Source organism: Zea mays, chromosome 5 (assembly GCF_902167145.1).
Source record: "Zea mays cultivar B73 chromosome 5, Zm-B73-REFERENCE-NAM-5.0, whole genome shotgun sequence".
NCBI classification, from domain to species: Eukaryota; Viridiplantae; Streptophyta; class Magnoliopsida; order Poales; family Poaceae; genus Zea; species Zea mays.
The window spans coordinates 2,419,958-2,444,780 of NC_050100.1; the positions used below are offsets into that span (position 1 = coordinate 2,419,958).

The 24,823-nt window shown below is 44.0% G+C and overlaps 3 protein-coding genes across 3 annotated transcripts; 1 reads left to right on the plus strand and 2 right to left on the minus strand.

Annotated features, from left to right (window-relative positions):
* Nucleotides 1-202: 202 nt before the first annotated feature.
* Nucleotides 203-5,410, minus strand: LOC100192584 (putative protein kinase superfamily protein). Its single transcript, NM_001137799.1, has 10 exons — nt 5,097-5,410; nt 4,374-4,600; nt 4,139-4,274; nt 3,188-3,321; nt 2,990-3,095; nt 2,808-2,893; nt 2,383-2,571; nt 1,948-2,109; nt 1,353-1,466; nt 203-904 (listed from the first exon to the last, which is right to left on the minus strand). The coding sequence occupies exons 1-10, from the start codon at nt 5,161-5,163 to the stop codon at nt 650-652; spliced, it is 1,476 nt and encodes a 491-aa protein (NP_001131271.1). The 5' UTR covers nt 5,164-5,410; the 3' UTR covers nt 203-649.
* A 5,546-nt stretch (nt 5,411-10,956) lies between these two features.
* Nucleotides 10,957-13,222, minus strand: LOC100273353 (hemK methyltransferase family member 2). The gene is made up of 2 exons (NM_001147792.1): nt 13,037-13,222; nt 10,957-12,252 (listed from the first exon to the last, which is right to left on the minus strand). The coding sequence occupies exons 1-2, from the start codon at nt 13,121-13,123 to the stop codon at nt 11,503-11,505; spliced, it is 837 nt and encodes a 278-aa protein (NP_001141264.1). The 5' UTR covers nt 13,124-13,222; the 3' UTR covers nt 10,957-11,502.
* Nucleotides 13,223-22,067: 8,845 nt separating this feature from the next.
* On the plus strand, nt 22,068-24,724 carry LOC103625745 (mitotic-spindle organizing protein 1A-like). Its single transcript, NM_001150955.2, has 2 exons — nt 22,068-22,420; nt 24,303-24,724. The coding sequence occupies exon 1, from the start codon at nt 22,129-22,131 to the stop codon at nt 22,417-22,419; it is 291 nt and encodes a 96-aa protein (NP_001144427.2). The 5' UTR covers nt 22,068-22,128; the 3' UTR covers nt 22,420; nt 24,303-24,724.
* Nucleotides 24,725-24,823: the final 99 nt, after the last annotated feature.

The following is a 24,823-nucleotide window of genomic DNA, read 5'->3' on the forward strand; positions in this document are numbered from 1 at the left end:
CATGTATTTAGCATCAAGCACCGTTCGTTCATCGTGATTCATGATAATCTTAATAACTTGAGATTAGACTAGAGTTTAAACCAAAAGAAATCACAAAGTCTCCTTTTCTTATTAAACTTAAGATAAGTTAATTCCTCAATTCGCGAGATGTACACTTAAGGTGAGACAAGACAAAAAGCAACGCGTAAGAGAGCCCAGAGTTGAAGTTTGCCTGACCTCAAATATCTTAAGTTGCAGGGTTCAAAAGTGTGTATGTACATGAATTTGTTGAAATAAATAGAAACTCTCACTTTACAAACTCACATCAACAGAATGCTAGTTGCCCATTCCTGTATTCATAAATATATTGGAGGTGTAACAACAGCCAGCCTAGGCCTAGTTTGGATACTCTAGTAACGAGTGGGATTGGAGTGGATTGAGATGTATTGAGAGAGTATTTGATCTATTAGGGATTTACACCCTCTCCAATCCCTTCAAAACACTCTAATCCCAAAGTATCCAAACTAGCCCCTAGGAGTTTTTTCGACTTGTGAAACTAGGGGAAATACCGATACAAGTTAGGGAATACCAAAAACAGCCCCTACTGGTGACGAAGCATTGGAGGGAGGCGATCTAGGTACAAGCAGGACAGGGTATCACAAATTCAGGGCTATACAGTTCTAGCTCTACTATTCATTGCAGCTTCCAAGGCAGTGCCATTCTTCAGTGCTTCTTGGCTTTCAGCCTCCCTTCCCAGGTTGTGAAGTGCCAAGGCCTGCAGGTAGTGTCCCATCGGCCAGTCCGATGCAATAACCTCGGCTCTCTTTGCATCCTCAAGGCCTTCCTGTGGGTTGCCAGCCACCACATATGCGAAGCATCTCCGCCCCAGCATGGTTGGAGCCACCCCTGCACCTGAGTCGATGAACTGGCAAGCATCCGATACCACAGCACAGATTAATAGCCTGAAGGTGCTAAGCAAACATACCAAAAGCATAAGCCTGCACTACTTCACACTGCCTGTGTCTTCACTATAATAGACCACAAAGAGAACGACTAGTTCCTAGACATTCGCACAGCTGTGTCAATATGTGTATCATGCAGCTACAAAACCACCTAAACTAAACATCAAATGCAGCTTGAAATGCCTTACACACATGCTAACTTAGCAACTGTCATAGCAACCCACTAGAGGACAAAAAATTGGGACATTACTCTGAAAACCCATAAACATGCCTAGTTAGAAGAAAAGCAATCTAAAAGCGGCTTGAATACAATGAAATTGCAAAGGTGACATTCTGAAATAGGACAAAAAGGTAGGTACAGATATAGGAAGGAGAATTATTGGTGAGCATCACATGATAATATAAGCATACCCTTGAGTAACACTCAATTGCAGTCGAGTAATCCTTAGACCTAAAGGCGTTGTCTGCATGCCTCTTAACAACAAAGCTCTCAGATACATCATCATTCCATGACTGGAGAGATAGCTGCAAGTTCCACCATTCAAAATACATTTGTAAGAATATATATATGACTGGGCATGATTAAATAGTTCAAATGCGAATGTAACCTCAAAGTTGTGTTCCATGCAGAATGTGACTAGCAAATGAATGCCATTGTTTTGTCATACATCTAGGACCAGCAAGATTTTATCACATCAAAGCAGTATAAAACAGGAACAGTGTTTTCAAGTCGTCAAACTAATTGCAATTAATCACGATTAGTCGGACTAATCGGTGGACTGGCAACGACTAGTCCGACTAGAATTCTATTCGTCCGACTAATTGTGATTAATCATGATTAGTCGGGCTAATCGGTGAGCTGGCCATGCAAGGCCATTGATGACAACCCCCGCTATTTATCTATCACATGACTTTAATAACTGGACTGCTGAAAATAGTAAAGCACAATTGTGTTGCAGCAACAAACATCTTAGGAATATGGTTTAATGGCAAATAGTTCTTTTACCTCAGCATTAGCAGTGTCATCCTCATCATATCCATCATGCAGTAATATTTCGTGCACCTCATTCAGGTCTGCTCTGGCAAAAGCTTTCCCAATAGCGGATAAAGAAATTCGATCTGAGTTTTTATTATCATGTTGGATCCCCAGCAAAGTGTGTGAAGGAGTCTGCATTAAAAATTCAGCTAGAACTATTAAGCAAGGAAAACTATAAACATAATGACACAAGTCCACATGCTAGAAAATAAAAGTAAAAAATCTATGGCACACAACCAATCTGTGTTCTCAACACATGCACTAAATGCATTTGAGCAAAATAACATTGGATTTACTACCCCTAATATACAATTGAAACAAAATCTAACAAGGGACATTTGCATACTCAATAATCACCATGGCGTAAGAATTTTAACATGAAAATACAATAAGAAAGAACATTACAGAAACATCTTTCTGGAGACATTCGAGACCGGATACCACCGTTTTCAAATTTGGCCGGTCACGTGCTTCATATTGCAAGCAGCGGGATGCTAATCGCATCAAGTCAGTTCCATCGGAGCTGGATACATGACCTTCCAAGCAAGAATCCATCAGCACTAGAAAGTTCTTCCCTCTTATAAGGTCGAGTGCCTACAGAGAAAATAAAAAGAAAAGGTAAGGTCAACTTGTTCCCTTGAAAAAATATATATCAATGGCGAACGCTAGTCAAACTAAATATCCACACACAAAGAGCTAGATAAAGGGGATACAAGGTTAGTGTAATGTTTTTCTATATAAAATGTAGAATATGGTAATAGCACTACAGCGCCAATGTATTATAATTGTAGAATATGTAAAAAGCACATAAATAGAGTGTGCAAACTTACATGACTTGGTGGAATGTGCTTTCCACTCAGGAGATCAAGCAAGACAGTGCCAAAACTGTAAACCACACTCTCAGGACTTACTCTGCCTGCAGGTGCAGAACAGATAACAGTTCAAAACAAATGAAGAGGCACATTCCCAAAAATGTTTCATGGATACTATTGCTAGCGTGTGGCACATTTACCTGTCTTAAGATACTCAGGAGGCGTGAAGGCCAAATTAGTACTGTAGCTCTTTCCATCACGGCTGTTCTTCATCAGACCAAAACATGATAGTCTTGGGTTACCTTCCTATAAAATTGGCCCACAATCAAAACACAAAAAGGTTAATGCTTTGTATCAAAACTCAGAAAAGCAACTAACGCGAACAAGTAAAGACCCACCGCATCGAAGACGACCCTGTATGCATGCAGGTCATGATAGAGTGCCCTCCCTTTGCTACTGCAGTATTCCAACGCCTGTGCCACATAAAATGCAGCCCTCGTCCTCATTGCCCAACTCAACGGATTTGTCTCCCCTGCCACAATAACCACCATGAGGATAAAATACAAGTATTATCTTAACACAGAGCAATTATCATATACTTAGATTGATACTTCACTTAATGATCGAAAATACTAAATGCTAAGACCCGTACAGCCATATCGCTTCAAGAGTGGTCAATAAATGAAAGGTCATAGATTCGAATCATCCCTAGTAAGCACCATTTGTTGGAACCAAAGTTTGCAGGTTAGATGCAATCAAGCTACAGATATCCTCCAGCATGGCCTAAAAATCAATGGCATGAATGACTACCATACCTCCAACAAGAATAAAGTAATGAAGTGGCAGATCCCAATATGGATGACTAAAAGTATCTATGGAAAACAAGTATGTTGATTTTGAGCTTAGCCTAAAATACAGAAATAACAAACAGGTAGAGTATTTGGTAGTAGAAACTACTTCCACCCTCTGCTGCCCAAGGTAACACTTCCACAGTGGCTACTGGTACTGAGGTACAGAACACACATCCTTAAATATGATGAGCAAAATTAATTATAAAAGACCTGTGTCGATTTGCAGTTAGCCTAAGGTACAGATATAACACCAGACAAAGCAAACAGCTAAAGAGTTATGCAGCAGAGACTAACGAACAACTCTGCAATTGAAGGCAACACGTACATAATGGATACAGGCGACAAACACACATTCTTAAATATGGGTGTCCCAGCACCATCACCTTGATGCTACATTCGAACTAGTACACTACCAAATCAGAATCAACTCTAACAAGCCCAGATGTGCTAGTTGCAGCTAATGCAAGAGAGGGGAAAGGAAGGAGAAACCAAACATACAGTGGAAAAGATGCTTTGCCAAGGTCTCGTGCGGCATGAACTCGGCGACGAGGAGACGCTCGCCGCTCTCGTAGCAGCAACCGATCAGATTGGCCAGCCGGCGACTGCGCAGCTGCCCAACAGCCCTCGCCTCCTCCTGCACCCACGGGCACACGCAGCCATTCAATCAGACGCCGCAGAGGCAAGACGAACATAAGAAACGATCCATCCATCACACTGAGCCAGTTGCACGAACCAGGAACTGTCGTGAGTCCGGCCAGGCGGAGCGGCCGAAGCGCTTGATGGCGACGGTGCGGCCGGAGCTGAAGAGCGTGCCGCGGTAGACCACGTTGGGCGCCTTCTCGCCGTGCTCCGACACGATGCGGTCGGTGGCGAAGCCGTCGGTGGCCACCCGGAGCTCGGCGAGGCTGTACTCGGCGAACACCGGCACGCCGCTGCCGTCATCTTCGGCGGCGCCATTCTCTGCACAGGGAATCGAACACGGCCGTCGGATCAGGACCAAGGACGCGAAGCAGCGAACAGCCAGACACAGCTGCACACCGCGCTCGGAATCAAGAGCGAACCACTCGCTGCTAGTGCTAGCTCCGCATTGCTCTCTGGAGCGGAGGAGAAGCGTGAGGAGTCAGCGAAGCAAAGTGGCGGCCGCCGCCGGCCAGAGCGAACCACGATTCGGATCGCTCTTGCGCGTGCGAGCAGATCGACCGGATGGGATCGGAGCCACAGTTCCAGCGAGATCGACGGGGCCGCCGCAAATGCCGGGCCAAACGGAAGCACAAAATCACGCACCCGGCAACGAACAACAGAAGGGCCCCCAAATGCCGGGCCGACGCCGCCGGCCCCCAACGGAAAATCAGGCGAGGGGCGCGCGCGGCGAGAGCAAGAGGAGAGAAGGTTAAAAAAAACACGGAGAATCCTGGGGAGAGGCAGCCAGCGGTGGCAATGTGCGGTAGGCGCGTACCGAGCATCGGCGATTTGAAGCGGGGAGGCCACCAGCAGACGGAGAGCTTGGAGCAGCGAGCACCCATGGCCGCGCTCGCTCGCTCGCTTGCCTAGATCTCGTAGGGCAGCCCGCAGCAGGCGACGGTTCCGTCCACCACCTCTCGCTCGCTTGCCACTGGTTGGACTCGGTTAGACTAAAATAGTTGCGAGGTGTGATGAGGAGGGGCGGTCGGTGTTGGGAGTGGGACTGGGAGGGAGGAAGAAAGGACCCGGGTGGGGCGTCCGGGTTGTGGATCCGAGGAGGAAGGTGGCGATGGGCTTTTCCGCTCTTCCTTCCCCCGCTGTGCAACCTGTTTGCTGCCTTTCTCCCTCGCCCCGCCGAGCATTATATATATATACTCGCGAATTGTTTTCTTTTTCCACCGAGCATATCTGTTGGTTCTCACTCACTTCACAGCACTTTTCAAAATCTCGCTTTTAAAATATGCTGCCTCCATTTTTAAATAGTTAAGGTCGGGTAGTTCATTTTTGTAACTAGAAAGCATCAAATAAAGAAAAACAAACGGAGGGCGTCAGAAACTCTAAACTGTTCATAAGTCAATTATTGGCAATATGTGAAAATATATTCAGATGGGAACTATCTTCCCCTCACGTTACATGTAGTATCTTGTTTCATTTCTCCTATCGGTATGTGGTGGGTTCCAGCAATGTGATGGTAATAAAATGATAACCCAGTTCAAATGAGTGGATCCATATTTTTAGTAGCTCTTAATTCTCATAATAATACCATGTCTTATTTGACTCAGAAAGGAGCAGTGGCCATATTAACTACATACTACTCTTGCCAACGATGGTACTCATTAGAAGAACCTACTTTGAAAAAGGTAAGGAAAATCAGCACTTAGTAATCTGCGTACTGTACAGGTAGCGGTATTACTACTAACTCCTAGTCAAAAGCGCGCAGTAGCCTCTACTTTAGCACTGACCAGTTTCGTTCCGTTACATTCCGTTACATTATGTCTTATTTGATAACAGATGTTTGCTAGTTAAATTAAAATGGATGGTGTTGTTTGATCCAGGAAAAAATTAGAGACGGGCCAGGACAGCTAAATTAAAGAGTACGTAGTCGTTTACAGGCAGGCACATGGGGGTGGTGTGTGGGTGGGAGCAAGCAGCGGCCAAGCACTTGCGAGGATCGAAGTCCAAGTCGCTGTCAGGATTATTAACACGCGGTGCAACGCAACGTGAGTCGACACCGGACCGGAGTATGTATGGATTGCTGTTGTTCCGGGCCGTATTCATTATCAAATATTTGTCTTTGACTAGTTTTTATTTTTGAACTAAAACACGTCAAATAAAAAAAACTAAAGCGAGGTTTTTTCTCTCTCGATCAAAACCGCGTGGGCCGCCGAGCTTCCGTAATTCGGTTGCACGCACATCAGCAGACCATAATAATGATGGCGCACAGCTACTAGCGGCGCATGGGGGCGACGGCAGGCTAATGCTCCCCTAATTCTATAGGACATGTTAGTTCTTTTAGTTAATTCTTATATAAATAATGTTAAAAAATACTTTTAACAGCTCTCTTAATCTAATTTTGACTTCCCTAATTGTGGATCCTGGCCCCTACATGGCTACATCTTCCATGCCCAAGACTCTGCTCGCCTGTTCGGCAGTGTCCAGAGATTGCAGTGAGTGCGTGCGTGCGGGTGCGGGCAGCTGGGCCCGGCGGAACGCCCTTTCCTCTTTCCGTTCCCCGTGCGCGTACGGGACGGCCAAGATTCTTTTGCTTGTCCCCTCCCCATCCCCACCGCACTCCGCACCGCAGTGTCCGGCCCGGCCCCCGTTTCGGCGCTTGGACGTGACGGGCGGCGTAAATGCGCTGCCGGCCGGGGCGCACGGGGGTTCTTCAATGGCAGCTGGAACTGGAGTGGCGTTGACATTTGCGCGTGCAGGACGCACGGGCGGGCGCACGAACTACTACGGTTCTTCTTGGCACGGATCCTCCTCGTGCGTCTCCATGAATCGCTCGCTCCGGACCCCGCTAGATTTGAATTGAATGACATCTTTATAGCTTGTCCAACCCCGTAGGTGTGCTCCAGCCTCCAGCCCAACATCATCTCTTTTAAGCCCTGTTCGTTTGCGTCGGATTGCACCCGGATTCGTTTATCTAAACAAATTTTATATAAATTAGAGAAAAATAATCCGGTTAGTAATCATTCCGATCCACTAATCCGACAGAAACGAACAAGGCCTTATAGTTTATCTGCACTGCACCAGCTTATTTATCCTTTAACTTCACTCTAGGTAAATCTACAGCGTTAAACAGTGTTTAGGTATCTATACAGATAAACCGTTGAATAATTTCTTGGTTTAGAGACGAACCATGAACACCAGCTAACCAGCTGCGCAAGGCGTGCTCTACTCGTGCTCGCTCCTCTTTTCTACCTTTAGACATCTCTCGACTGTTCGTCTTATTTAAAATTTTATTTTATCACAAAATATTTAATACGCATACATTTATTTGATTATTTATATAGTAAGTAAATAAAAATAAAGTAGTTAAATATTGTATTGGTTCTCGAATATTTATTGTATTTTTTAGTTTATTTTTAAGTTAAGCCGTGATAAATAAAAAAAATAGAGGGAGCATGATATTTAGAAAAATTGAAAACGACAGGGACAGATGCATATTTCCATATTTTTATATCCGCAACCGTTACCCCTAAATTTTTCTCCCTATATAACTTTTTTCCCTTATTTTTCTCCCTATTTTTTCATCTCCCGCAGCGGTTCCCCCTAAATACTCCCCTATACCTCACTACAACTATAAAATATCATTTTTTATATCAACTATCAATTTTTTATCTACTAACAATTACTCGTGGACCCACAGCACAGTGTTTAGGGTGATGAACAGTGACACGCTAGATCTGGGGGAGAGAGAAGAGGACCGACGCGTAGGAGTCGCTGTAGGGGACACCGCTGCGGCCGTAGAGTGCCCCCTACAAGCCGCATGAAGGGGAGGGGGATGCGTAGCGTCAACCGCTGCGCACAGCCTCACACATGGTTCAGTTCAGGCCGTCGCGATCTCACGCCACGCCCACGCTACGGCACCACAGACGGGTTGGGATGCGTCGCAATGTCAGCTGCATCTGTATGCGTGCGTCGGCCCGGCGTGAGCCGTGAGTTGGAGACACGGATGAGCGAAGTGAGGCTGGGACGCTGGGTTGGCGGAGTGGTGGTGGGCCTTGGCCCTAGGCGAAGGTACACAAGCAAGCACTGCGCGAACCACTGCTCCACTGGCATGTCGCCCTGCCGGCTGCCGCTACCGCTCTGCAGCCCTGCCCTGGCTAGTGGCTACTTCAACGAGGCGGCCGGCGGGCACGCGCACGCAATATTCTACTCGGCTCGCGAACTTGGCGATCACAGGTGGTGTCATGATGCGGCTAAACGCTGCTGGCTGCTGCTGACGGAGGATCGGATCACGGATTCGCGTCTGCTGCAGTGCTGCCCTGATGTTTCTTCCTCTTCTCTTTCTACGGAGAAAAAACTTACTCTAACTTTCCTAAATTAAAATAAGCCCCGTTTAGATACTTAAAATTGTATTTCATTCTAATAATCATAATTTATATATACATCAAAATATATATGTATGCTATCGTTGGCTATATAAGAGGGATATTCAGGGTAAATCGTATAAAATATGGATACAACCGTAGGTGTTATTGTTTGCATAGTGAAGTTTAAAGTTATTGTTAATGTATGGGATAGAATAGGAGAGCTATTAGAGACGGCTTTATACCCTACATTTCTACTATAGGGAAACAAGCCGAAAAAACGTGTTATAAGTTGCAGAGGATAAACATAGACTACTGATACACAAAATCAATTTACACCCCCGGATCACTCTATGAATTTAGGATAGACTTATATCTAAACACAGGTTTAGCGCATATTCAACCTATACACAAGCTCCATTGATCAGGAAACGAGTTTTATCACCTTGTATGGCAGTAAGATTCAATTGTCCCTTATTGAGAGTCGGTCGACAAAAGTCATTGCGATCATTAGTTGCATTGTAGAAAGAATTATGATACTTGCAATAAGCTTTTCTCTTGAACTTATCAGTCAAAACCAACTTATATGTTTCTCAGACCATTCGCTTAAGAGACTTTTATTTAGCTAAGGACATGTTCTTCATCTGGCTTGCTCCAAACAAGTCCTAACGGATAGGGGGGATCCTTGAATCCCACCCAAACACAAACAACTCCAACATAGGGGTTCTCAAGGATTTAAAAATCCAACGAAGCACGGATCATGAGCCCTATACCGGCCACCAATGGCGGAAGCGTGTCATCCAATCGAAACCGAGCACATTCTGTGCAAGTATTGGTTCAGACGAAGAGGCCGCCATTATCAGATGCAATGCGTCTCCGCCAGCTACGAAGAAGGTGTCGCCAAGCAAACAACACGTCGGGAGGGAGGGCAAGACGCACTGTACTTCGTCCGCTTTTAGCTGCCGCCAAAACCCAATTCCAGTGAAGAAGAAATCTAGTAAAAAAGAAGAACAGACAGGGGTGGGGGAAGAAGAAAACGAAGAAGATCATTCCAGAACTGACACCGCTGATTTTTCTTCTCTATTGGCGGAGAAAGAGCTACTCGAACCGACGAGTCAGCGATCAGGGGGGGATGGAGTGGAAAAGGCGATGGCGGGGCGGGCGTGTCCCCGCGGCGTCGCGGCCGTGGGAGGCACGGCGGCGGCAGCGTAACGTGCTCGAGCGCCCAGGGCCCCACGGTACACACCCTGTCCTGTCGTTGTCGTGTCTCTCCGCCCTGCCGTCCGCTACTCCCGTTCCGTGCGGACGTCCTTCGGTCCGTTAGTAGGCTGCGGCGGGTGTCATTATTGTTGTTAGAGTATTCGCTGTCCCACGCTTGCCTTGCCCGTCCATTTGTTCGCCTCGTGTCATTAGACTGTGTCCAACAAGCACCGCTAAAGCATCCTCTCCGGTAAATTTAGAGTACACAGTACTCCTCTATGCGCCCAACAATAAACGCTATAGCATACTCTAAAATTTAGAGTTTGTTGTCTACACGCTAAATGTGGAGAAGTCTGGTTCATCCGCTATCCTGCGACCTGCTTGCATGTGGGGAGTTCTCGCGTGCATTTTGCCTCCAAAGCCAGCAACGGTATTTGAAAAACATAGTTTTGCAACTTGTTTTTACCTTTTCTACACTAATTACGAAACAAAATACTTGGTTAACGACATCGATTTCCCCTTGTGTATACACGACATTTTTTATTCAACCATTGTTTTTAGATTACTATTTCTAAAATTATAGAATACAATTTTTTTAGCATCCTTTGAATACCATAAAATGGGTACAAAACAAAGAAAACAGAAAAAGAAATAGAAAAAGGAATTCTGTTAACACTGTAGCTTTAGGGGACGTTGCTGGAGACATAGAAGATATAGAGGACAGAATCTTTTAGAGTGTGCTGTAAAGGACAGAGAATATTCCTTTAGGGGACCAAATTTAGGGAACGCTGCTGGAGACAGCCTTACACTCTCTAGGTCCCCGACGACACTACTCAAGTATTATACTAGCATAGTGACCAAACTGTAAAGCACATGGGGCATGGTTTTAGTAGCGCTCCCTTCATAGCAAATAGCATAATATAGAGTCAAAAATGTTTTGAATTTAATCGAGTTTACATAGACAGCTATTAATACATAAAAAGTTTTGTGCTATAATTATCAACTTTACTCGAGCAAATGTGATTCCGTTTTCATTTGGTATGGTATCAAGCGCCAGGAGTTGGCATTTTTCTATAACTGATCTTGTATACATGTTTGGAAAAAAACAGCACAAATATTACTTTCCTCTCATCTTGAAATAAGCATTTAGACGCAATGATATATAAAGAAAACACATATTCCAAACCTAGCAAGGCAAAGAATCCATAGTAGCAACGTAGCATACACAAACCATGGTTCTTAAAGCATAAGTCGAGATAAGACGTTGGCCTATCGACTGGACGCCTAGGCGAGCAAGGCGCCTATGATTTTTGGACGCCTTGGCGACACCTTAAAAACAATGACACACACACACACACCAAGAGAACCTTAAAAACATTGACACACCACACACACCAAGAGAACATAAGGTAACGATTTAAGCTACCAAATTAATAAGGTTCAGTACTTTCTGGTCTAAGGACATGTTTGCTCTGCGCCTTAAACCAATCAAGCTAGGCTGATTCTTGATTCTTTCACTGTGCCTGAGACGGTCAGAAACCAACAGTAACCATTTTATCCAAACACATCTAAACATACTGCCATCTCAGATTTGCAGAAGATCTCTTGCTATGTTTTGGAGCTGATGAAGACGCCAAACTGCCAAAATGATGAGGGCATGAACTGCTACGAGCCCTTGTGCCAAAGGGATTTGAAATGCAACTGAGAAAACCATGATTCAGAGCCTGAAGATTTCGGCGACACACTTGTAACAGCGTGTGGGTCTCGCCAGAACTTGAGAACATAAAGGCTCTCCTCCTCAGTACACCTCTTCAAGATAACGCGGGATGCATACCCCATCTCGCTCATCAGATGGCATATGTCTGAAGGATCATTATCTTCGAGGGCCACCATGTACAGCCACCCCCTTTCTGATAGCATCTCACGCACAGCAGGAAGGATCCTGTCAATCACTTGGCGGCCATTCAAACCGCCTGCCCAGGACGAAGCAATGCCTCTACATCCGACTTCTTCCACAGGAGTTGGCACATAAGGAGGGTTAACAACTGCCACATCAACCATACCAGCAAGGCGTTTATCAAGACCAGACATGATGTCAGTAACAATCACATCTGCATGCACCCCATGAGCTTCAAGGGTCGCTTGAGTTGTCTCGGCAGCATGTTGGTTGATGTCAGTTGCTAGGTACTGGGCTCCAGAGCCTAACTGCCTGAGCATGATTGCAAGCGAGGTGATGACATAACCACTACCAGACCCTACCTCCATACATAACCTTGGCTGTAGTGTCAAGAGTTGTGCCTTGTCTGAGAGTAGTGCATCAACAAGGGCAAAGGAATCATCACATGGCTCATACACATCTGGATGGCTCGCAACAAGCGGAATTTGTGCGGTGTTTAATGTCCTCCCAGAAGAAGCCTGCAAAAATAAGCTTTTGTCATAAAAATAGCATAGAGATTCCTTAAATAAATATAGCTTACACATATCTATTTTTCCTCTCTGTTTAAAGCAAACACATTAGTTGGTCAGAATGAAACAAAATAGTACATGACAAAATGGATAACATGCTTTTTAGCACTCCAACAGTGAACATCGAAGAGAGCACTTCAGTTGAATGTTACATGGTGGAATTGGATAGTATCTCACCATTTATTTCCTGTAAATACAACATTTTGGCAACCGCAATGTATCTCTTACATTAAGGATATCCAGCAAGATAATTTAAAGGCATTGATGGTTACCAGAACAGTTCAACATGGTGACTATATGCAGTAATTGTAACACATGCTGAGGACTTTTTTTTTAGTTGGCATGTTGAGGATTTGTGAGATCTTCAACAAGACAATGCATGTCTCTTGCTGCCCAAGCCCAACCTAGATTGCGGTACTTCAATGACTTGAGTGCTTATTACTAAGAAGCTTGTAGAAAAGATAGATTCAAGGCCAAACTCTCGAATTACTAAATCCTACTACTTCAGTGAGGTGTGAAGATGGGGATCAACCCCGCCCTTCCAGGCGACTACCTCGCCGGCACCGGTGCAGCCATAGCCACGGGGTATTCAAAAACGAGCTGGGATCCTGCACCGCCACCACTTCCTCTAGGTTTTGAACCGGAGGAAACGAGGACTTCTATATTCCGCTCCCAATCCCTCGGCTTTTGTCCCAATCTGGAATCAGGCGTTGTTGGAGGACGAGGTGCTTACCTTGCCCCTCCTGGGGAGCCCCTTCTCGGCGCCGCTGGGGAGCTCCGCGAGCTTCCCCGTCGCCGCCGCGCCGTCGCCGTCCGCCATGGAACAGCAGTCGGCAGTCGCTGGGGGTGAGTGGGCCGCCGCGATGTGGACCTGTCGCAGTTGCGTACGGGTACAGCTGCGTGCTGATGGGAGAGAGACGATGGAGAGCGATAGGGACGGGATTGGGTGGGCCGACCGGGCGAAAGCGACGGCGGTTGCGAATAGGAACGCGGATGGAATGGATGCCGCAACCCAATCCAATCCGTATTCTGGTGGATTTCCTTCACGGCGCGTATTCTATACGAACGAGAAAAAAAGGAAAGGAAATTCTGGCAAGCTATCACGATTGGTTTGTGCTCCTAGGAGGCTGAGACTCTTCTGTGATTGGGCCGTTGACGTTGCCGAGGCCCATCTAATTTTGCCTACGGTCAATACTACGTACTCCTAACTCAAGCTCACATGATGCTTGGGCCGGTAGTAGATGTGGTTAACCTTGACCGCTTTTGTGTCAACCCAGCCACCCAGGCCAGTTCGACACGGTAGGCCGGCCACTGAAGCAAAGCGTGTGCTCTCTCTCTCGCTGTTTCTTTAAACGAGTACCTAATACCTGAGAATGAGGGAGAAGCACACAAGAAAACTTCGTCTTTCAGAGTCATTTTCATGAATTTGTAAGATCGTAAACTATCCTTTTGAAAAGTAAAGACACACATTCAACATTATTGTAAATGTTTTGGATTGTTAAGAGCGGTGTAAAAGTGGTCCAATTTGGATCTTGTCCTACGTTGTTGTGAAGTTGTGCAGGAGAGGCATAAAAGAGGGTGTAACTTTTTCTCAAACATACATGAGACTATGAGAGTATTGAGTAGAGAGAAAGCAGAGGGAAAAATCTCATGTAACGCAAGAACCTTACTTTAATCATAGAATTTCTTGGTTTTAATTTAATCTTCCATTATCGAAAAATAATCATAGAAGTAAGAAGAGGTTGCAAAAGAAAAAACATATATGGTAAACATTTTTGCGAAAACAAAACCACAACTAACCAGAAAGTCGCTGCATATATAACAAAAAAACAGCACTTAGATCTTTTAACTTATAGTGCTTGATACAACAACTTGGTAATACATGACCGTTTTGCAGACGAATATATACAAGCATTAAAAGGTAAGAAGATACCTTTTTCGTAAAGTTAGAAAACAATAAACTTCATATTTACTACTTTACACAACACATACATGCCAAAAAAGGAACACTATATACCAGAAAAAGAGGAAGAGGACAATGAACTTCATATATACAAGCTCTCTAACTACAGGCTAAACAAATGAACCCTTAGCCATAGGTGCATATATTTTGTTGTGTTGATTCGCATTTTGTGGCCTTTAAGACCAGTTTTTTTGTTGCCTCTACAGAAACCCACTTCAAACTTTTTTAGCGTATCGTTAATTTGTGGCCATTAAGAACAATATTTTGTTGCTCTAATACATGTATATATCCACTCAGCTCTCCGCAAGCAACACCGTATTATTAATATAAGATCTAGTCTACTCATGATGCTACGTTTATAGATTTAAATATTCTACTACTAAATACAATTGTTTGTTTAGATAATTCTATCACTTCTGCATGTATATATCCATATATATTGTTGCTCATATCTTTACTATATTAAAAATCAATTTCAACAGTCGTCCCACGTCGATATTTTCCAAAAAAAGCTTCATTTCTTTATAATCAACCTGCACTCCTATAATCTCTTCTCCACTACTATAATAGGAGAGTTTATGTAAAAAATAAGTTGAAATTATGTATAAGGGAGTGTTTGAATCTTGATTGTTGGCTCCACATTCACACTCAACTAATCAATAGAAAACATATATTTTATGATTTATTAAAAATAAAATTTATCCTATGTCATATATATATATATATATATATATATATATATTGTAGCGATGCACGAGCATATGACTATTATATATAAAGCGACACTTTTTGACGGTGTAAACGAATTGACCAAAAGACTCGTGTGGGACATGAGCAATTTACTAATAGTAAAGAAAATGAAGGGTCCTTTAACTGAACCGACGCCTCAGACTGGTTGGTTATCGTCAAACGAGTCGCACACTATGACTCTCTAATCTCTATCCACTTCGCATGAGACTGAAGACAAAAATCTCCCCTTTCCCAAAATCACGAGCAATACTTAATGCCTATTGCATAGCAGGGGTCGTAAATGGGTGTAAAGAACACTTTGAGACTCTCACAGCATTATGGCCCATTGCATTTCTTGTCACTATATGTTAGGAGTGACGAGTAATAATGAATAACTCGATGTCTTAATCTACCACATATTCCCTCTCGGAGATTCCATATGGTTTTATAATAGAAATAATGATGCTGACAAACAACTCACTGCATGTTCTTGACTGAAAGTTAGATTGCATTAACAATGTGTTATAAGTTTCCTTATGAAACTAACTGGTTTGGGAGGGAATAGAACAATTAGATTTATGAAGTGCGATTTCAAGTGCTTGACATCTACTTCTCGGGTTTCTAATCATAGTTCAAACAAGAGATTGAAACATAATTTGCTTTTGTTGGAATATGTTTCTTCCTTTATTTTTGTGTGCCCTTTTCTGGTGTTTAGCAACCTTACATTGACCATGAATATTAATCTAGGTCTAGCCTATGTTACTAAGTATTCCAGGAACATCAACAATGGACAACAACACAATGTCTATAGTCGCGATTGTCAGTTTAAACCAAACAATTATCAAGGAGATGATCAGTGCTTCTGGATGCAAAGCATATTTGTGTTTATAAAACTTAGGAGACTCAGCCTGTTCGCTTGGTTTTAATCCGTATCGGTTTCTACTACTTCTACAATGTTTTGTCTCTATAGGTTACGACTGTAACAGTACAAACAACTGGTTTTAATCCGAAGTGAACATGTACTATCATGTCTATTGTCAAACATGACATCGATGTGCAGACCACATTCCATATTTCTATGTGTCTATCAAATGTGATTGGACAACTTTCACTTTTCAGGTGCACTGATGCGGATGATCTGCCGAAAGAAATGAAAACAAATAGTGCTAGTAGTACACATCACGTAATTGTGTCCCTAATCAAAGGGGAATACGATGATAGCTCGAACTGACAAATTGTTAAATATGCCCTTGAAAACAGTACTACAAAAGGTTGTGGTTATGGCTAGTTTATGATTCTTTAATGCTCTCTTGATGTGCTTAAGTGCTTTTGTGGTTTGGTAAGAAGGGCTGAGCTGCTAGAGTTCCGGATCAAGCAATAAAATTTGGGGTCCTCCCTAAGTTATATCGTGACACCCAACGGGTTTGGTCACTAGATGGACATATGTTCTTGATCTAGTCGTCTAAGATTAATAAAGATTTTTTTATCGAAAAAGGATGTATTATCGAAAAAGGATGCTATATGTCTCGTTCATAGTATTCGCGTCAAACAACCTTACTTTCTATCGGCCAGGCTGTACTCACTATCAGTTTACATTTCAGTATGGCCGATAGAAAGTACGTACCACGAGTGGCTGTGCTAGTATGACTCAATAAGTTTTATGACAGACTAGTATAAGATGAATATCTTCCATAGTTAGCATATGTTGTTGTATTGTAAGCTTCCAGGCTAATACTCGGATCTTCTTTCCATATTGTCATGTTCTGTTGGTATATTCTTTGATTGGCTCTATAATCAATTCACTGATTTTGCTTGATATATTCATATAAGTGCAACTTGATTTTAAGCTAGTGCCTATAGTGCCGGTTGAACTCTACATGAAGTGAGGGATGTCGAGGGTATAATTGGGTATTTTGCTGCAAGTGCAAAACTGAAGCGCGGATTTTTTTCATAGTATAGCAATACCCTATAATTATTATATCAATTTTCTCATATAACAATATATTGCTTTTAATCACATATAATTTTATAGTCCAGTGGATGTTTTTCCTGCTAGCCTGCTCTAGTCTGTCTAATAATTTTTCAATGTCTAGGAGATGAGAAATGGAGAAAAGCACAATTACAAGAGGAGTGCCAACTGCCAAAGTTGCCTACTCCTTTCTAAATGACACACTATTAGCATCCTTCCATTTTCCAAAATGCAACAAGTGGCGAATCATATGCTTGAAGTCCCAATTGAAAAGACATCAGTCAGCCATATATTCCTCGAATAGATCTCGGTCTCCCGCGGCTTATTTTGTCCATGTTGAGCACCATTTATGTCACTGAGCACGACTAGATGGTCCGGCCCGGCCCCGAGGATCGGACGATCTGAACCGTAAACAGTTCGCCCATAGGCGTGGATGGTCCGCAAATAGATCAGATAGGCGATTAAACTCTTATCTCCTCGCATGTTTATTCCTCTAATCTCGCGGGAGTTGTTGGAGAACGCCAAATAACAGGTCTAGACATCCCCTTATATATTTGAAGGGGTACAACCGATTGAACAACCAACAATTGATCAAACAATCAATTATCTTCCGTTCTTTACTTTTCGCCCTAGGAGTAGAGAGTAATATAGACTTCTTATAATATTCACCTCTCTTCGGCTCTACGTCGTTTAGAGGCGTCTTAGGTGGTCTGTCGATTTGCCGACTCCAAGACACACCCTAGGATCTCTCCTCCCCGGTAGGTTCCCTCCCGGGAGCGAGATCAATGTGCTGTTGGTGAACTTTGTCGCCTCTGCGCATACGCGGACCGTCCGGCTCGTCGGACAAAAACCCTAGCTTCTGCGCCAGGTCGTGGACCGTCCGCGCTTTCGCAAAGAGCACCACCGCGGGTACTCATCTGTAATACCCACTTTGTAAAAAAAATAAAGGGAGAGATTATATTCCTTTATATGTATGTGTGTTATCCCTATTTATCATTTCATGTGGACACCTCACCCATACAAATAAATAATTAACAAAAGACCCTAAAAAAAAATTATGCATCATGCAGGGTTTTACTTGATTGTGCATTTGTACTTAATAAAATAAATGTGTCATTAATAGCATATCAATTGGTCCATGGAATTTAAACCCTAACTTAAAAATAAAACCCTGAAAATAGAGAAAAGAAAGGGAAAGAACATTGGATTTATAGAAAATATATATAAAAATAGGTATCTTCAAGGTCAGTACCTTAATAGCACAATATAAACTGAGGACAAATTTGCCACAAGAACGGAGTTTAAATTTGAAATGAGTTTGAATTTGAAAAGGAGAAAAAAAGGGAAACAAAAAGAAAAGAAAAAGGAAACTTACCTGGGCCGGCTCACCCCTTTTCGGCCCACCAGGAAATCCCTACGCCAGCCCAACGCAGTCCGCAGCGATCGCGCCCTTGCCGCACAACTCCTACACGGACCCTCGCCTGGTGTCATTGTCATGTGGGACCGGCGAGTCAGGTTCTTCCTCTCCACACATCAATGGATCTCGGCAGCTTCTATCAACCCGCGTGGATCGCAACAAACTCAAGCAAAATCACCTAGATCTTCGCTGAGGGCTAACCGAGCACCCATCGGACTATGATCAATTCCGCGTATAAATATGCAACCCCTAAAAGTCTCCTCGTCCAACTATCAAGCAAGTCGCGCCACCAAAATAGCAGGGAGAGAAAGCTAGCCGCCGCGGCTATTCTAGCCGGAGTCGCGATTGGCTTCCATGGTGTAGGCGCGGAATTCTGTTGGGCTCGGCGTTGGCGTATGGCGCACTCCGTGGGGGCTGGGATGCCTGGGCCATCGACAATTTCACGCCGGAACCCGTGGTGACCGAGCGGGCGAATTGACGACCTCACCATCGCCGGTGGTGCTCGACGCCAAATTGGGGCCTCGGGTGCGGACAGAAGGCTTCGCCCGCGCCCCTGGTCCGTTCCGGTGGCGATTACGGGGCCGGAGGATGACCGGAGCGCGCCCAGTTCGTCACCGCCACCGCGCGTTTGCGACTCGCCGTGGACCGACCGAAGCAGCTCCGTACTTAGGGTAAGGACCCGATCTCCTGGCTCGCGTTCATCTTAATTTCATTCCGCGCCCAGCGTATTAGAGTTTGGCGCGCTGGAGCTTGGGATTGACCTCCTCCGGCGAGGCCTCCGCCGTGCACTGGGCGCCGTCTCCGCCGTGTGTGCGTCGGGTTGGGGGAGAAAGTCGCGTGCCCCGCATCGGCCGTTGGATGGTGAGGGAACGGCTAGGATTAGGCCGAGCCATACCGAGTCAGGGTGGGGATGTGAGCCGTAGATCCATAATCTGATGGGTGCGAGTCGATCTCGGTTATTTAGAATTCGGACCGTCAGATCCGGATCCAAGCGTCGTCGTAGCGTACCGGTTCGTTGAGTGGACAATCTAATCCGAGCCACAAGATCTAGATCCTACGGACGATAATTGAGAATACCCCTTCGCGCTGGCACTTTTGTTAAAGAGCCCTTTTGTTTATAGTAAATAGAACCCGCCGTCCGCGCCTGGGTCTGTCTGTGTCTTGGGACCTTTTGCTCCGAGCCCCCTGTGCTTTCAAGGAAATGAGGCCCAGTCCAGTGCTAATTTAAACTGAATAAATGAATTGGAAAATGGATTTTTATTATATAAATAAGTGCTAAAACTTGTAAAATGCATAGAAATTTCATTTTTAGTCCAAATTACTCCATTCCAATTTCTAAAATTTTGTAATTTTATTGTCTATCACTTAGAGTCTCTGTTTTATCATGAAAACAGTTAGAAAATCAATTTCCTATTTAATCCCATTTCAAGCACATAACACCCTTGGAAATTCATAACTCCTCCGTTTTAACTCCGAATTGATCCGTTCAAGTTGCGTTAGTCTCGTAGCAACGCGTAGATCATTATTATGTAGTATGTTCTTATGTTTGGTGTGATTTTAATTTTGCCTATACCATGTCTGTTTGTATTGCTACGACTAGCAGTGAGGTTACGAGGATCTGAAGATCATCTTGGTACCTGGAATCTCAAGTGCCAGGCAAGTTGTGCCCTTGATCACTTCTTTTACCTACTCATGTTCTGATTAATCATAATGATCTGCATAGGTTAATTTTGATGGGACCCAATAGGTCACCCTAGTTTGTTCATCCTGAATACCTTGTTTACCCCTGAATCACTTGGGTAGTTCTGCTACTTCTTTATATGGTTTTGGGTTAATATTTCATTACATCTATGTTCCAATTATGTTGTTATTATATTTATGTTCATGACAAGATCATTAAAATGTTAATTGGAACATAGAGCTTAACTTGAGAACCACGTGCCACCACAAGGGTTTAATGGGACGCCCTTGGCTGACTAATTAGGAAAGCTAGTGGAGGACTACCTTACCCGAAAGGGGCAAGGGCAGTAGGGGAGTGGTCAGTGTAGGGAGGCCCTCGGGAGGATTTTGCTGCGATGGCGGTCCTGCAAGGGATTCCTGCATTGGAGCTTCCTATAAACTGTAGCGGGTTTTCTGAAGCTAGTGGAACTTTGTAAAGGCCTCGTAGTGTTACCCTGCCTCGCCTCCTCGGTAGAGGTGTATGGGAAGTCGCGATCCCTTGGCAGATGGGTAACATGACTTGTGGGTAAAGGGTACCACCTCTGCAGAGTGTAAAACTGGTATACTAGCCGAGCTCACGGTCATGAGCAGCTCAGGACTCTCTGATGATTAAATTATGGAACTTAAACTCAATTTGTCATATGCATTGCATCGCAGGTGAGGGTGATACTTTTGTTCTACTGCTTAATTGGGTTGGTATTTACTTATACTTAGTAACTGCTAATAAAATTTTGACCAACTTTAAAAGCAATGCTCAGCTCTAACCATCCTCTTTGGTAAGCCTTACACTTCACGTGAGCTCCCACCTTTGGCGAGTTCATTCACATTATTCCCCACAACTTGCTGAGCGATGAACGTATGTGAGCTCACTCTTGCTGTCTCACACCCCCCCACAGGTCAAGAACAGGTACCGCAGGATGAGGCGCATGGAGGATGCTGCGATGAGTTCGTGAGAGATCTAGGTCGTCGTCTCCCAGTCAACTTTGGGTTGCTGGACCGTTGTCTCCTTATAATGTAATTATCTATTTATTTTGTATAGAACTCCTGTTATATAGTAAAGATGTGACATTCGATCCTGTGCCATGATTCATCATATGTGTGAGACTTGGTCCCAGCACACCTGGTGATTATGTTTACGCCCGGGCTTTGGACCCCTAAAACCCGGGGAGTAGTGATTGACATCGAGATCGGCGACAACAAAGTGCAACTTGATTTTAATCTAGTGCCTATAGTGCCAATTGAACTCCACATGTGGAGAGGAACGTCGAGGGTTTCATTGGGTATTTTATTGCAAGAGCAAACTAAAACGCATACTTTTCATATGATAGAAATACCCCGTAACTATTGTTTCAATTTTCTCATATAGCAATATATTGCCTTTACTCACATATAATTATATAGTTCAATGAATTTTTTTTCCTGCTAGCCTGCTCTACTCTATCCGATAATTTTTCGATGTCCTGGAGATGAGAAATGGAGAAAAGGACAATTATAAGAGGAGTGTCAAGTGCCAAAGTTGTATACTCCTTTCTAAATGATACACTATCACCATCATCCCATTTTCCCAAAATAGAACAAGTGGCGAATCATATGCTTGATGTCCCAATTGAAAAGACATCAGTCAACTATAATTCCTCAAATAGATAATGCAAACAACCAAACCTGAACATGTACACAAATTTAGCCTAAAGCTAGCCTATGCATAAGAAGCCTGACTCATCGCGTATGAGCCAGACTACCACCGTGTAACAACAAACATATGGACATTTTGAATTTCTATGTATATGAATTTGTTTCTTATACATAGTCCATCGCCGTGCCAATATCATTTGATTTTTTTGCTTTGATATTGAACCGACTTTCATGTTCAAAAACAAGGAAGAGCTGGAACGAAGCCACTGGCACGTGGGGGGCACCCACTAAACGAAGCCACTGGCATGTGGGGCCAGGCCTTTCAATTCGTAGTACTCGAACCCGGGAGAGCCACCACCTACCAGACAGAGGTTGGAAGCGACGGCGCTGCCGGAGATGGAGACGGAGACGGAGGCGGCAGCGGCGAGGCGGGCGAAGGAGTCTCTGGAGCTGGCTTTCCAGATGTCCCAGATCCTAGACACCGGCCTCGACCGCCACACCCTGTCGCTGCTCATGGCGCTTTGCGACCGCGGAGCCAACCCCGAGGCATTGGCCGCCCTCGTCCGCGAGCTCTCCTCTGCTGCTCCCCCAACCTCCGCCGCGGCTTCCTCCCCCGTGAGCAACGGCGCCGCGGGGCCGGCCTCGGCAATTGCGCCCACGTTCTCCTCCGGCCTTCGCCGTCCCTAGGGTTTGTAATATCCTTCTGTTCCCACGATGAGACTGCTTGTCGGTTAGCCAACTAGATCCCGCACTATGCACTTAGCTGTCGTGAACGCCTGAGTGTAGCATGCCCTTCTGTTGACTAAATTTGTGCCTTTGGCTTTATGATTCACCGGCGGACTATGGTTCAGACTTCAGACAGAATGTGCATATATCACGTGACTGCATAGATGTGCTGCTGGATGCATTTGGCATCAATATTCAAATTACGTTGTACTTATCCGAGTCACATTATTAATTTGAAATCTGGCATCTTACGAATAGGGAATGGGCATGTGAACTGTGGATGTGTTGCCATGATATAGATGTGAACTGCAATAGAGTAGTGGTATTGCCATGATATAGATGTGTTGCGGTATAGTAGATTAATGGGGTGTTTTGTTGAGGAATGGGGTAGTCCGTCATATTCCCACTCCTAACTTTTTTTTGTTTGATTTGTGGAATGGAATAGATCGATCCACCACCACCATGTCCCTCATAAGCTAGAATAATCAGTATAACCACATCAGTACCTCATGCCAGTGAGATTCATGGGATGAGCACATGATGGGCCACCCCGTCCATAGGGTTTGTGGCATCCCTCCCCAGTGAGATTGCTTATCAATAGTCAAACTACATCCCACAATATGCATTTAGCCGCTGTGAATGACTGAATATAGTGTTTCCTTCCATTGACTAATTTTGCATCTTGGCTAATGATTCACATTTCACAAGCAGATAATGCATGGACTTATGTAGTTCCTAGATGAGTTGGTTCAGGCACAATGTGCATAGGCTACATGACTGCAAACATGTGCTGTGTCCTCCATTTGGCATCAAGTTTTAAATTACAATGTCTTTATTTGGGTCACAGTGTCACACAATTAACTTACAATCTTGTATTTCTAAAAAGGGAATCTTGGCATGGGCATGTGAACTGTGGGGTTGTTTATTCTTTCTATGCAAGGGAAAAAGTTATGGTAGTATCCGTCTCTTGTTCTATATAGTTATACCTTCGTTTTTTACTTAAGTATATAGCTATACCTTCTTGAGTAGTGATATTGTGATGGCATAGCTGTGTTGCAGCGATTAATATATTAATTTCCATGTGCTTTGGTTGAGAATGTCAGCACTCATGTGTTCCATCACAAATAGAGTTAATGCTGTAGTAGAGTGCTGACAAGTTACTCAATCAGAGTCTAGGGTGCCACAAGTTTCTCCATTGTCATCGGACAGTTGATCAGATATAGAGGTGACAAACCATGAACGATGATTGATGATTTGAATATTATTGTCTTTTTGGTGTTTATATGGCAACAGCTCTACCTATCACGTAAGAAGCAAGACCTGTTAATGTTTAACTTGTAGATTCGATACTTTGAGTTTGTTGGAATATTTGGCTTTCTGCATGTACAGTATTCTTTTGTTTCCTGGTGCTAGATAGGCCTAATAATCTGTGATACCATACCACCAAATGGTTACATTGGGTTTCATGGTTGAGATCTTAATTATAGCTTTGATACCCGTTAAAAAAGTTTTGACAATGATACTGCTTAGGACAAAATTAGGCTTTTATAGCATGATGCTGTCAAACCAATAACCCTCACATTGTCTGCTTTTAGCCGTAGATAGTTAGCTGCAATTTTCTGAGTTTCATATGATACACATTGTTTAATCACTTGGAATGGTTACTTTTCCATTCAGCTCTTGTGTTGTTCGTCGCATAGTTTCGTCGATCAAACCCAAGCTCTATCATATGCATTTTGTCTAGTGCATTGAGATTTGAGAATTAGCCTAGTCCTAGATTCCTATTTCGGAAGCATTTCTCTCTCTTGACGGTGATGACATTTCTTGCATTTGTGCTTAATCAGGTGCTGCTAAAAAGTCTGAATGGAACTGGTGTAGTTTTCCAAGCAAGACAAGATCTCGCTGCTGGAATCGCTGGATGAAAAGGATTGCCTTTACAATTCCATGTGCGCGCTGCTGTGGTGGTGTGGTTCGACCACAAAACATGTGGCTGGGTTCATAGAGCCACAGAAATACACGCGCGGCGCATCCGCACCCCTCTCACGACTTCTTGGGTTTAAAACAGCTGTATGGCTGTATAATCTTGTGGATTGAGGAGTCATTGTCTCTTGACGCCCATGATTGGACATTTGGATCAGTTCCACGCCTGATCCTTCGTTAAATTATTCTCGCTTTGACGCCACAGCCTTTTGCACTGGCATGTGCTTACCCTCTGAGGGAACGTGCCATGTCTACCCTTCCTGCAGTGACATCTTTATTATCTCTACACCCCTTTCCTGTTATGAGTGTATTTACTGTTCCTCTACTTGGCCTGGTCTCGATCTGATCGAACTCTTGGCTGTTGTTACGGCTGCGAAAAAAGAGT